This window comes from Oncorhynchus kisutch, linkage group LG11 (assembly GCF_002021735.2).
Source record: "Oncorhynchus kisutch isolate 150728-3 linkage group LG11, Okis_V2, whole genome shotgun sequence".
NCBI lineage: Eukaryota > Metazoa > Chordata > Actinopteri > Salmoniformes > Salmonidae > Oncorhynchus > Oncorhynchus kisutch.
Genome location: NC_034184.2, coordinates 90174849 through 90192091, shown reverse-complemented (window position 1 = coordinate 90192091; position 17243 = coordinate 90174849). Strand labels below are relative to the sequence as shown.

General features: G+C 47.4%; 1 protein-coding gene across 1 annotated transcript in view; it reads left to right on the top strand.

The window, feature by feature from the left end:
* zbtb47b (zinc finger and BTB domain containing 47b) overlaps nt 1–17243 on the top strand; it is a 147226-nt gene that overhangs the window by 113123 nt on the left and 16860 nt on the right. The window contains 3 exon segments of the mRNA XM_031836471.1: nt 2105–3214; nt 5149–5296; nt 9328–9443. Of these exon segments, the coding sequence (XP_031692331.1) occupies nt 2105–3214; nt 5149–5296; nt 9328–9443 (1374 nt within the window).

The following is a 17243-nucleotide window of genomic DNA, read 5'->3' as shown; positions in this document are numbered from 1 at the left end:
TCCTTTGCACCCCAGTATCTCTACCTGCACATTCATCTTCTGCCGATCTACCATTCCAGTGTTTAATTGCTATATTGTAATTACTTCGCCACCATGGCCTATTTATTTCCTTAACTTACCTCATTTGCACTCACTGTCTATAGACTTTTTGTTTTCTTTTGTTCTACTGTATTATTGACTGTATGTTTTGTTTATTCCATGTGTAACTCTGTGTTGTTGTATGTGTCGAATTGCTATGCTTTATCTTGGCCAGGTCGCAGTTGTAAATGAGAACTTGTTCTCAACTAGCCTACCTGGTTAAATAAAGGTGAAATAAATAAATAAATCAAAAATGAGTTAATATTTGCTTGATTCAGTTAATCACGCAATTAGAAACCTTTAATCATTCGTTGAGCAACAGTCATCACATTAACTAATACAACGTCATGACACCATCCTAAAATGTGTAGTTTTGTCACAACTCAATGTCACAGATGTCTCAAGTTTTGATGAAGCGTGCATTTGCATTCTGACTGCAGGAATGTCCACCAGAGCTGTTGCCAGATAATTACATTTTAATTTCTCTACCATAAGCTGCCTCCAACATTGTTGGAAGAATACCAACCACAGACCAGGTGTAACCACGCCAGCCCAGGACCTCCACATCCAGCAACTCCACACAGCCATTGAAGAGGAGTGGGACAACGTTCCACAGGCCACAATCAACAGCCTGATCAACTCTATGGAGATGTGTCGTACTGTATGAGGCAAATGGTGGTCACACCAGATACTGACTGGTTTTCTGATCCACACTCCTTTTTTATGTATCTGTCACCAACAGACGTATATCTGTATTCCCAGTCATGTCAAATCCATAAATCAGGGCCTAATGAATTCATTACATCTGGCTTATTCCCTTCTATGAACTGTAACTCAGTAAAATCCTTGAAATTGTTGCATGTTGGGCAAAAAAAAAAATTCAGTGTAGATCGATGAAATGTTACTGCATCTGCAGAGGAACTATCCGAATAAAGTGGTACCCACATTGATAACTCCTGTCTGTCTCCCCTCCCAGGGCCTACAGCAGATAACTCCTGTCTGTCTCTCCTCCCAGGGCCTACAGCAGATAACTCCTGTCTGTCTCCCCTCCCAGGTTCTATAGCAGATAACTCCTGTCTGTCTCCCCTCCCAGGGCCTACACCAGATAACTCCTGTCTGTCTCCCCTCCCAGGGCCTACAGCAGATAACTCCTGTCTGTCTCTCCTCCCAGGGCCTACATTGATAACTCCTGTCTGTCTCTCCTCCCAGGGCCTACAGCAGATAACTCCTGTCTGTCTCTCCTCCCAGGGCCTACAGCAGATAACTCCTGTCTGTCTCCCCTCCCAGGGCCTACAGCAGATAACTCCTGTCTGTCTCCCCTCCCAGGGCCTACACCAGATAACTCCTGTCTGTCTCCCCTCCCAGGGCCTACACCAGATAACTCCTGTCTGTCTCCCCTCCCAGGGCCTACAGCAGATAACTCCTGTCTGTCTCTCCTCCCAGGGCCTACAGCAGATAACTCCTGTCTGTCTCTCCTCCCAGGGTCTACAGCAGATAACTCCTGTCTGTCTCTCCTCCCAGGGCCTACAGCAGATAACTCCTGTCTGTCTCTCCTCCCAGGGCCTACAGCAGATAACTCCTGTCTGTCTCCCCTCCCAGGGCCTACACCAGATAACTCCTGTCTGTCTCCCCTCCCAGGGCCTACAGCAGATAACTCCTGTCTGTCTCTCCTCCCAGGGCCTACAGCAGATAACTCCTGTCTGTCTCTCCTCCCAGGGTCTACAGCAGATAACTCCTGTCTGTCTCTCCTCCCAGGGCCTACAGCAGATAACTCCTGTCTGTCTCTCCTCCCAGGGCCTACAGTAGATAACTCCTGTCTGTCTCTCCTCCCAGGGCCTACAGCAGATAACTCCTGTCTGTCTCTCCTCCCAGGGCCTACAGCAGATAACTCCTGTCTGTCTCTCCTCCCAGGGCCTACATTGTTAACTCCTGTCTGTCTCCCCTCCCAGGGCCTACATTGTTAACTCCTGTCTGTCTCTCCTCACCGGGCCTACAGCAGATAACTCCTATCTGTCTCTCCTCCCAGGGCCTACAGCAGATCCTTAACTTCATCTACACCTCCCGTCTGTTGGTCAGTAGCCGTAGCGTCAGAGACGTGCTCAACGCCGCCACCCTGCTGCAGATGACGGACATTGCAGCTTCTTGCCGTGACCTCATCAGCAGCCAATCGCTAAGGGCCGCGGTAGACAACCTGGCCAATCAGGATGGCCTGGGAGATCCTGATTCCATGACAACGACCCCCGGCAGTCAGCTGTACCGGGAGATCAAGCAGGAGGCAGAGTTAGGGAGGGCAGAGTTAGAGAGGGTGTACACTCGGGAGGGGAACAGCCCTTTCTCTGTGAGGGTGGAGGACGGACATGGAAAGAGCCAGCAGCATCACCCTCCCTCCTCCCAGACCTCCTCCCAGTCCCAGGCCAAGCAGTACTACTACCAACAAGAGGACAGGGAGAGTGGGGGAGGAGGAGGGAGGGGTCTGTTTAAGCTGGAGGGGGGCGGGGAGCAGATCATCGTAGAGGTCAACCTGAACAACCAGACACTCAACGTCTCCAAGGGGTCAGAGAGCAAGGCTGTCGCCACATATACCACCGCCACCGCTATGTTCACCCAGAGGAACGAGGAGGAAGAGGAGAACAAGGAAAAGGATGATGATGATGATGATGGGCAGGTCGGGGAGGATGAAGAGGAGGAGGATGAAGAGCAGAGAGAGAGAGGGGAGGAGATGGAGAACAGCAGTGAAGAGGATGAAGAGGAGGAAGAGGAAGAGGAGAACAATGATATGAACATACCAGCAGAGGAGTCTATTATGATGAACAGGCCTCGTCCGGGGACTAGAACCCTGGAGGTCGCCACAACAACCATGCGGCAGACCCTTGGTGACGCCACCCTTGCCAACCGTCACCAGGGCAGGAAGAGGAAGCAGAACCCTGAGAGTGTAGGTCAGATGGTCAGACTGGAGGAGAAGCAACACTTCCCCTGTAAGAAATGTCCCAGAGTCTTCAACAACCGCTGGTACCTGGAGAAACACATGAACGTCACTCACAACCGCATGCAAATCTGCAACAAATGTGGAAAACGCTTCCTTCTGGAGAGTGAACTACTACTGCACCATCAGACCAACTGTGAGAAGAGTATACAGGTCAGTAACTACTGCTACTACTACTACTACTACTACTACTACTACTTCAACACTTACTACTACAACTTCAACATTTACTACTACTACTACTACTACTACTTCAACACTTACTACTACTACTACTACTACTACTTCAACACTTACTACTACAACTTCAACATTTACTACTACTACTACTACTTCAACACTTACTACTACTACAACTTCAACATTTACTACTACTACTACTACTACTTCAACATTTACTACTACTACTACTGTTGCTACTACTACTACTTCTACTACTACCACTACTACTACTACTGTTGCCACTACTACTACTACTACTACTACTACTACTGTTGCCACTACTGCTACTACTACTACTACTACTACTACTACTACTACTACTACTACTGCTACTACTACTACTGTTGCTACTACTACTACTACTACTACTACTCCCCCTGCTACTACTACTACTACCACTACTACTACCACTACTACGACTACTACTACTGCTACTACTACTACTGTTGCTACTACTACTACTACTACTACCACTACTACTACCACTACTACGACTACTGCTACTACTACTACTACTACTACTACTGTTGCTACTACTACTACTACTACTGTTGCTACTACTACTACTACTACTCTGCTACTACTGTCTCTACGACTACTACTGCTGCTACTGTTGCTACTACTACTACTACTACTTCTACTACTACTGTTGCTGCTACTACTACTACTACTACTACTACTACTACTACTGTAGATACTACTGCTACTACTACTACCTCTACTACCACTGCTACTATTACTACTACTGTTGTTACTACTACTGCTACTACTACTACTACTACCACTACTACTACTACTTCTGCTACTACTGTTGCTACGACTACTACTGCTACTACTGTTGCTACGACTACTACTGCTACTACTGTTGCTACTACTACTACTACTACTACTGCTACTACTGTTACTACTACTACTACTACTACTACTACTACTACTATTGCTACTACTTTTGTTACTACTACTACTACTACTGTTGCTACTACTGCTACTGATGCTACTACTACTACTACTGTTGATACTACTACTACTACTACAGTTGATACTACTACTACTACTACTTCTACTGCTACACTGCTACTACTACTGTTGCTACTACTACTACTTCTACTACTACCACTACTACTATTACTGTTGCCACTACTACTACTACTACTACTACTACTACTACTACTGTTGTTACTACTACTACTACTACTACTGTTGCTACTACTGCTACTGATGCTACTACTACTACTACTGTTGCTATTACTACTACTACTACAGTTGATACTACTACTACTACTACTTCTACTGCTACACTGCTACTACTACTGTTGCTACTACTACTACTTCTACTACTACCACTACTACTATTACTGTTGCCACTACTACTACTACTACTACTACTACTACTACTGTTGCCACTACTGCTACTACTACTACTACTACTACTACTACTACTACTACTACTACTACTACTGCTACTACTGCTACTACTACTACTACTGTTGCTACTACTACTACTACTACTACTCCCCTGCTACTACTACTACTACTACCACTACTACTACCACTACTACGACTACTACTCCTGCTACTACTACTACTGTTGCTACTACTACTATTACCACGACTGCTACTACTACTACTACTACACTACTACTACTACTACTACTGCTGTCTACTGCACTACCAACTGTGAGAAGACTGTATGGGTTAGTGACAATTACAACAGTATTACTACAACAACAATACTATTATACCATTACTACTATTACTGCACCACTACTACAACAATACTACTGCCACTACTATAGTACCACTGCACCATGCACCATTTCAACTGAATTGTGTCATCCACTGAGTTCAATGAGTGTGTGTTTCAGTGTGTAACGTGTGGCAAGGCCTTTAAGAAGCTCTGGTCTCTCCATGAGCACAACAAGATTGTTCACGGTTACGCTGAGAAGAAGTTCTGCTGTGAGATCTGTGAGAAGAAGTTCTACACCATGGCCCACGTCAGAAAGCACATGGTTGGTGAGTACCATCGGCATGGTAACATCATAGTAACGGTCTGTGAGTGCTATCGGCATGGTAACTCTGTGAGTACTCTGCCCAGGGCACGAATTCTGCCCACTGGTGAGTGGCAATAGGACCGCAGAAACCTGCCCACATCCTGGTTCACTCTTTCCACCTGCCCATTACTCTCAGGGTGGAAACCCGAGGTGAGGCTGATCAAGACCCCCAGACGTTCCATGAACATGAACTCCCGATGTGAACTGGGGACCTCGATCAGACACTATATCCTCAGGCACCCCGTAGTGCCGGAAGACGTGTGTAAACAGGGCCTTCGCAGTCTGTAGGGCTGTAGGGAGACCGGGCAAAGGGAGGAGATGACAGGACTTAGAGAAACGATCCACAATGACCAGGATCGTGGTGTTGTCAGAAAATCTACCGACAGGTGTGACCAAGGCCGTTTTGGAACGGGTAAGGGATATAGCTTACCTCTGGGCAGGTGTCTAGGAGCCTTACACTGGGCGCACACCGAGCAGGAGGAAACATTACCCCTTACATCCTTAGCCAAGGTGGGCCACCAGTACTTCCCAGTTAGACAGAGCGCCCGTCCGACCGATCCCCGGATGACCAGAGGAGGGTGATGTGTGGGCCCAATAGATCAACTGGTCACGGACAGCAGATGGAACTTACTGACGCCCGACGGGACACTGGAGTGGAGCAGGCTCTGTACGTAACACCTGCTCAATGTCCGCGTCCAGCTCCCACACAACCGGCGCTACCAGGCAGGAGGCCAGGAGAATGGGAGTCTGATCCATGGGCCACTCCTCTGTGTCATACAGCCAGGACAGTGCGTCTGCCTTCACATTCTGGGAACCTGGTCTGTAGGACAGGGAAACACAAAACGGGTAAAGAACATGGCCCACCTTGCCCGATGACGATTCAGTCTCCTAGCTGCCCGGATGTACTCCAGGTTGCGGTGGTCAGTCCAGATGAGAAGAGTGTTTAGCCCCCTCAAGCCAATGTCTCCACACCTTCAAAGCCTTAACCACAGCCAACAGCTCCCGGTCCCCCACATCATAGTTCCGCTCCGCCAGGCTGAGCTTCTTCGAGAAGAAAGCACAGGGGTGGAGCTTCGGTGGCGTGCCCGAGCGCTGAGAGAGCACGGCTCCTATCCCAGCCTCGGACGCGTCCACCTCCACTATGAACGCCAAAGAGGGATCCGGATGGTCCAGCACTCTCCGCCTCAACCGGCCACTGCAGAAGTACAGTACCCCCTTCAGCAGTGAGGTAATGGGGGCAGCCACCTGACCAAAACCGCGGATAATCTCCGGTAGTAATTGGCAAACCCTAAAAATCGTGGTGGGAGTCGGCCAATTACGCACGGCTGCAATGCGGTCACTCTCCATCTCCACCCCTGATGTGGAAATGCGATACCCCAGGAAGGAGACAGCCTGCTGAAAGAACAGGCATTTCTCAGCCTTGACGTACAGGTCATGCTCCAACAGTCGTCCAAGTACCTTGCGCACCAAGGACACATGCTCGGCACATGGAGCGGAGTATATCAGAATGTCATCGATATACACCACTAAACCCTGCCCGTGCAGGTCCCTGAAAATCTCGTCTACAAAGGATTGGAAGACTGATGCAGCATTCATCAACCCGTATGGCATGACGAGGTACTCATAATGCCCTGAAGTGGTACTAAACGCCGTCTTCCACTCGTCTCCCTCCCGGATACGCACCAGGTTGTAAGCACTCCTGGGATCCAGGTTAGTGAAGAAGCTCGCCCCGTGCATTGACTCAATCGCCATGGCGATAAGAGGTAGCAGGTAACTGTACCTCACCGTGATTTGATTGAGACCTCGATAGTCAATGCACGAGCGCAGACCTCCCTCTTTCTTATTCACAAAAAATAAACTCGAGGAGACGGGTGAAGTGGAGGACCGAATGTACCCCTGACGCAGGGATTCAGAGACATATGTCTCCATAGCCGCCGTCTCCGCTCGCGACAGGGGACACACGTGACTTCCGGGATGTGCAGCGTCTACCAGGAGATTTAGCGCATAATCCCCCTTCGATGGGATGGTAATTGAGTTGCCTTCTTTTTACAGAAGGCGAGAGCCAAATCGGCATATTCTAGGGGAATGTGTACGGTGGAGACCCGGTCTGGACTTTCCACCGTGGTAGCACCAACGGAAACCCCTACACACCTCCCCGAGCACTCTCGCGACTACCCCGTGAGAGCCCTCTGTTGCCAGAAAATGGTGGGGTTATGACGAGCCAACCAGGGAAGGCCTAATACCATGGGAAACACAGCAGAGTCAATAAGGAAGAGACTGATTATCTCCTCATGACTCCCCTGCATCTCCATGGCCAGTTAGATGGTGGCTGATTAGCCCGGACCCTAATGGTCGACTATCCAGAGTGTGTACCGGGAAAGGTCTAACCACAGGAATAATAGGGATCCCGTTCGCCGCTCTTCCTTCAGGTGGATGGTCGAAGACTGGATGGGGACAGGGGGGAATGGGTCACTCTGGATGGGGACAGGGGGGGATGGGTCAGACTGGATGGGGACAGGGGGGGATGGGTCAGACTGGATGGGGACAGGGGGGGATGGGTCAGACTGGATGGGGACAGGTAGGGGAATGGGTCAGACTGGATGGGGACAGGGGGGGAATGGGTCAGAGTGGATGGGGACAGGGGGGGATGGGTCAGACTGGATGGGGACAGGGGGGGATGGGTCAGCCTGGATGGGGACAGGTAGGGGAATGGGTCAGACTGGATGGGGACGGGGGGGAATGGGTCAGACTGGATGGGGACAGGGGAAAATTGGTCAGACTGGATGGGGACAGGGGGGAATGGGTCAGACTAGATGGGGACAGGGGGGAATGGGTCAGACTGGATGGGGATGGGGGGGATGGGTCAGACTGGATGGGGACAGGGGGGAATGGGTCAGACTAGATGGGGACAGGGGGGAATGGGTCAGACTGGATGGGGACGGGGGGGATGGGTCAGACTGGATGGGGAAGGGGGGGATGGGTCAGACTGGATGGGGACAGGGGGGGATGGGTCAGACTGGATGGGGACAGGGGGGCAATGAGTCAGACTGGATGGGGACAGGTAGGGGAATGGGTCAGACTGGATTGGGACGGGGGGGTCAGACTGGATGGGGACAGGGGGGGAATGGGTCAGAGGGGATGGGGACAGGGGGGGAATGGGTCAGACTGGATGGGGACAGGGGGGAATGGGTCAGACTGGATGGGGACAGGGGGGAATGGGTCAGACTGGATGGGGACAGGGGGGAATGGGTCAGACTGGATGGGGACAGGGGAAAATGGGTCAGACTGGATGGGGACAGGGGGGAATGGGTCAGACTGGATGGTGGACATGGGGGAAGGGGTCAGACTGGATGGGGACAGGGGGGGATGGGTCAGACTGGATGGGGACAGGGGGGAATGGGTCAGACTGGATGGGGACAGGGGGGATGGGTCAGACTGGATGGGGACAGGGGGGGATGGGTCAGACTGGATGGGGACAGGGGGGGAATGGGTCAGACTGGATGGGGACAGGTAGGGGAATGGGTCAGACTGGATGGGGACAGGGGGGGAATGGGTCAGAGTGGATGGGGACGGGGGGGAATGGGTCAGACTGGATGGGGACGGGGGGGAATGGGTCAGACTGGATGGGGACAGGGAGGGGAATGGGTCAGACTGGATGGGGACAGGGGGGAATGGGTCAGACTGGATGGGGACGGGGGGGATGGGTCAGACTGGATGGGGACAGGGGGGGATGGGTCAGACTGGATGAGGACAGGGGGGTCAGACTGGATGGGGACAGGGGGGAATGGGTCAGACTGGATGAGGACAGGGGGGTCAGAGTGGATGGGGACGGGGGAATGTGTCAGTAGGAGTAAATATACTGTAGTCAGTGGATATGGGCCTGTAGAGAGACATTCAATGATGTCTGATTTGTTTCCTGTGTAGATTCTAAGGACATGTCTGTAACTGGTGATAGTTCTGTCTTACTGACTGTCTGTCTGTCTGTTTGTCTAGCCCACACCAAGGACATGCCGTTCACCTGTGAGACGTGTGGGAAGTCATTCAAGCGCGGCATGTCGCTAAAGGTTCACTCTCTACAACACTCTGGAGAGAAGCCCTTCAAATGTGAGGTTGTAAAGCCTTTCTCAAATCACCTCTACCCCTCACCCTGTACACTACATTACCCATCACCACACTGTACATGACATTACCCATCACCACCATGTGTACTACATTACCCATCATCAACATGTACACTACATTACCCATAACCACCATGTACACTACATTACCCATCACCATATACACTACATTACCCATCACCACACTGTACATGCCACTACCCATCATCACCATGTACACTACATTACCCATCACCACACTGTGCACTACATTACCCATCACCACCCTGTACACTACATTACCCATAACCACACTGTACACGACATTACCCATCACCACACTGTACACGCAATTACCCATCATCACCCTGTACACTACATTACCCATCATCACCATGTAAACTACATGACCCATCATCACCTGTAACCTACATAACCCATCATCACCTGTAACCTACATGACCCATCATCACCCTGTACACTACATTATCCATCACCACCATGTACACTACATTACCCATCACCACACTGTACACTACATTACCCATCACCACACTGTACACTACACTACCCATCATCACCCTGTACACTACATTACCCATCATCACCATGTAAACTACATTACCCATCATCACCTGTAACCTACATTACCCATCATCACACTGTACACTACATTACCCATCACCACACTGTACACTACACTACCCATCACCACTCTGAACACTACACAACCCATCACCACACTATACACTACATTACCTATCACCACACTGTACACTACACTACCTATCACCACACTATACACTACCCATCACCACACTATAAACTACAGTACCCATCACCACACTATACACTACCCATCACCACACTATAAACTACAGTACCCATAACCACACTATACACTACCTATCACCACACTATAAACTACAATACCCATAACCACACTATACACTACCCATCACCACTCTGAACACTACACTACCCATCCCCACACTATACACTACAGTACCCATCACCACACTATACACTACACTACCCATCACCACACTATACACTACACTACCCATCACCACACTATACACTACCCATCACCACACTATAAACTACACTACCCATCACCACACTATACACTACCCATCACCACACTATAAACTACAGTACCCATAACCACACTATACACTACACTACCCATCACCACACTATAAACTACAGTACCCATCACCACACTATAAACTACACTACCCATCACCACACTATAAACTACAGTACCCATCACCACACTATACACTTCCCATCACCACACTATAAACTACAGTACCCATCACCACACTATAAACTACACTACCCATCACCACACTATACACTACAGTACCCATCACCACACTATACACTACACTACCCATCACCACACTATACACTACACTACCCATCACCACACTGAACACTACCCATCACCACACTATACACTACAGTACCCATCACCACACTATACACTACAGTACCCATCACCACACTATAAACTACAGTACGCATCAACACACTGAACACTACACTACCCATCACCACACTATACACTACACTACCCATCACCACACTATACACTACAGTACCCATCACCACACTATAAACTACACTACCCATCACCACACTATACACTACAGTACCCATCACCACACTATACACTACAGTACCCATCACCACACTATAAACTACAGTACGCATCAACACACTGAACACTACACTACCCATCACCACACTATACACTACACTACCCATCACCACACTATACACTACCCATCACCACACTATAAACTATACTACCCATCACCACACTATAAACTACACTACCCATCACCACACTATACACTACACTACCCATCACCACACTATACACTACCCATCACCACACTATAAACTATACTACCCATCACCACACTATAAACTATACTACCCATCACCACACTATAAACTACCCATCACCACACTATAAACTACAGTACCCATCACCACACTGTACACTACACCACCCATCACCACACTATACACTACACTACCCATCACCACACTACCCATCACCACACTATAAACTACAGTACCCATCACCACACTATACACTACCCATCACCACACTATACACTACCCATCACCACACTGGACACTACCCATCACCACACTATAAACTACAGTACCCATCACCACACTATACACTACCCATCACCACACTATACACTACACTACCCATCACCACACTGAACACTACACCACCCATCACCACACTATAAACTACACTACCCATCACCACACTATACACTACAGTACCCATCACCACACTATAAACTACAGTACCCATCACCACACTATACACTACAGTACCCATCACCACACTATAAACTACAGTACCCATCACCACACTATAAACTACAGTACCCATCACCACACTATACACTACCCATCACCACACTATACCCTACAGTACCCATAACCACACTATACACTACCCATCACCACACTGAACACTACACCACCCATCACCACACTATACACTACATTACCCATAACCACACTATACACTACACCACCCATCACCACACTATACACTACATTACCCATAACCACACTATACACTACATTACCCATAACCACACTATACACTACAGTACCCATCACCACACTATAAACTACAGTACCCATCACCACACTATAAACTACAGTACCCATCACCACACTATAAACTACACTACCCATCACCACACTATACACTACACTACCCATCACCACACTATACACTACAGTACCCATCACCACACTATACACTACAGTACCCATCACCACACTATAAACTACACTACCCATCACCACACTATACACTACACTACCCATCACCACACTATACACTACACTACCCATCACCACACTATACACTACAGTACCCATCACCACACTATAAACTACAGTACCCATCACCACACTATAAACTACAGTACCCATCACCACACTATAAACTACACTACCCATCACCACACTATACACTACACTACCCATCACCACACTATACACTACAGTACCCATCACCACACTATACACTACAGTACCCATCACCACACTATAAACTACACTACCCATCACCACACTATACACTACACTACCCATCACCACACTATACACTACACTACCCATCACCACACTGAACACTACCCATCACCACACTATACACTACAGTACCCATCACCACACTATACACTACAGTACCCATCACCACACTATAAACTACAGTACGCATCAACACACTGAACACTACACTACCCATCACCACACTATACACTACACTACCCATCACCACACTATACACTACAGTACCCATAACCACACTATAAACTACAGTACCCATCACCACACTATAAACTACAGTACCCATAACCACACTATACACTACCCATCACCACACTATACACTACCCATCACCACACTATAAACTACACTACCCATCACCACACTATACACTACCCATCACCACACTATAAACTATACTACCCATCACCACACTATAAACTACCCATCACCACACTATAAACTACAGTACCCATCACCACACTGTACACTACACCACCCATCACCACACTATACACTACACTACCCATCACCACACTACCCATCACCACACTATAAACTACAGTACCCATCACCACACTATACACTACCCATCACCACACTATACACTACCCATCACCACACTGGACACTACCCATCACCACACTATAAACTACAGTACCCATCACCACACTATACACTACCCATCACCACACTATACACTACACTACCCATCACCACACTGAACACTACACCACCCATCACCACACTATAAACTACACTACCCATCACCACACTATACACTACAGTACCCATCACCACACTATAAACTACAGTACCCATCACCACACTATACACTATAGTACCCATCACCACACTATAAACTACAGTACCCATCACCACACTATAAACTACAGTACCCATCACCACACTATACACTACCCATCACCACACTATACCCTACAGTACCCATAACCACACTATACACTACCCATCACCACACTGAACACTACACCACCCATCACCACACTATACACTACATTACCCATAACCACACTATACACTACACCACCCATCACCACACTATACACTACATTACCCATAACCACACTATACACTACATTACCCATAACCACACTATACACTACAGTACCCATCACCACACTATAAACTACAGTACCCATCACCACACTATAAACTACAGTACCCATCACCACACTATAAACTACACTACCCATCACCACACTATACACTACACTACCCATCACCACACTATACACTACAGTACCCATCACCACACTATACACTACAGTACCCATCACCACACTATAAACTACACTACCCATCACCACACTATAAACTACACTACCCATCACCACACTATAAACTACAGTACCCATCACCACACTGAACACTACACCACCCATCACCACACTATAAACTACAGTACCCATCACCACACTATACACTACAGTACCCATCACCACACTGAACACTACACCACCCATCACCACACTATAAACTACAGTACCCATCACCACACTATACACTACAGTACCCATCACCACACTATACACTACAGTACCCATCACCACACTATAAACTACAGTACCCATCACCACACTATACACTACAGTACCCATCACCACACTATACACTACAGTACCCATCACCACACTATACACTACACTACCCATCACCACACTATACACTACAGTACCCATCACCACACTATAAACTACACTACCCATCACCACACTATACACTACAGTACCCATCACCACACTATAAACTACAGTACCCATCACCAAATCAAATCAAATCAAATGTATTTATATAGCCCTTCGTACATCAGCTGATATCTCAAAGTGCTGTACAGAAACCCAGCCTAAAACCCCAAACAGCAAGCAATGCAGGTGTAGAAGCACGGTGGCTAGGAAAAACTCCCTAGAAAGGCCAATACCTAGGAAGAAACCTAGAGAGGAACCAGGCTATGTGGGGTGGCCAGTCCTCTTCTGGCTGTGCCGGGTGGAGATTATAACAGAACATGGCCAAGATGTTCAAATGTTCATAAATGACCAGCATGGTCGAATAATAATAAGGCAGAACAGTTGAAACTAGAGCAGCACCACACTATAAACTACACTACCCATCACCACACTATACACTACACTACCCATCACCACACTATAAACTACAGTACCCATCACCACACTATACACTACACTACCCATCACCACACTATACACTACACTACCCATCACCACACTATAAACTACACTACCCATCACCACACTATACACTACAGTACCCATCACCACACTATAAACTACAGTACCCATCACCACACTATACACTACAGTACCCATCACCACACTATACACTACAGTACCCATCACCACACTATAAACTACAGTACCCATCACCATACTATATACTACACTACCCATCACCACACTATACACTACAGTACCCATCACCACACTATAAACTACAGTACCCATCACCACACTATACACTACAGTACCCATCACCACACTATAAACTACAGTACCCATCACCACACTATAAACTACAGTACCCATCACCACACTATAAACTACAGTACCCATAACCACACTATACACTACCCATCACCACACTATACCCTACAGTACCCATCACCACACTATACACTACCCATCACCACACTATACACTACACTACCCATCACCACACTGAACACTACAGTACCCATCACCACACTATAAACTACAGTACCCATCACCACACTATAAACTACAGTACCCATCACCACACTATAAACTACAGTACCCATCACCACACTATAAACTACAGTACCCATCACCACACTATACACTACAGTACCCATCACCACACTATAAACTACAGTACCCATCACCACACTATAAACTACAGTACCCATCACCACACTATAAACTACACTACCCATAACCACACTATACACTACCCATCACCACACTATACACTACCCATCACCACACTGTGAACTACAGTACCCATCACCACACTATAAACTACAGTACCCATCACCACACTATACACTACAGTACCCATCACCACACTATAAACTACAGTACCCATCACCACACTATACACTACAGTACCCATCACCACACTATAAACTACAGTACCCATAACCACACTATACACTACCCATCACCACACTGTACACTACACTACCCATCACCACACTATACACTACACTACCCATCACCACACTATACACTACCCATCACCACACTATAAACTACAGTACCCATCACCACACTATACACTACCCATCACCACACTATACACTACCCATCACCACACTATAAACTACACTACCCATCACCACACTGAACACTACACCACCCATCACCACACTATAAACTACACTACCCATCACCACACTATACACTACAGTACCCATCACCACACTATAAACTACAGTACCCATCACCACACTATAAACTACACTACCCATCACCACACTATACACTACACTACCCATCACCACACTATAAACTACAGTACCCATCACCACACTATACACTACACTACCCATCACCACACTATACACTACAATACCCATCACCACACTATACACTACCCATCACCACACTATAAACTACAGTACCCATCACCACACTATACACTACCCATCACCACACTATACACTACCCATCACCACACTGGACACTACCCATCACCACACTATAAACTACACTACCCATCACCACACTGAACACTACACCACCCATCACCGCACTATAAACTACACTACCCATCACCACACTATACACTACAGTACCCATCACCACACTATAAACTACAGTACCCATCACCACACTATAAACTACACTACCCATCACCACACTATACACTACCCATCACTACACTATAAACTACAGTACCCATCACCACACTATACACTACACTACCCATCACCACACTATAAACTACACTACCCATCACCACACTATACACTACAGTACCCATCACCACACTATAAACTACAGTACCCATCACCACACTATAAACTACACTACCCATCACCACACTATACACTACACTACCCATCACCACACTATAAACTACAGTACCCATCACCACACTATACACTACAGTACCCATCACCACACTATACACTACCCATCACTACACTATAAACTACAGTACCCATCACCACACTATACACTACACTACCCATCACCACACTATAAACTACACTACCCATCACCACACTATAAACTACACTACCCATCACCACACTATACACTACAGTACCCATCACCACACTGAACACTACAGTACCCATAACCACACTATACACTACAGTACCCATCACCACACTATAAACTACAGTACCCATCACCATACTATACACTACAGTACCCATCACCACACTATACACTACAGTACCCATCACCACACTATAAACTACAGTACCCATCACCATACTATACACTACACTACCCATCACCACACTATACACTACAGTACCCATAACCACACTATACACTACAGTACCCATCACCACACTATAAACTACACTACCCATCACCACACTATACACTACAGTACCCATCACCACACTATACACTACAGTACCCATCACCACACTATAAACTACACTACCCATCACCACACTATAAACTACATTACCCATCACCACACTATACACTACATTACCCATAACCACACTATACACTACAG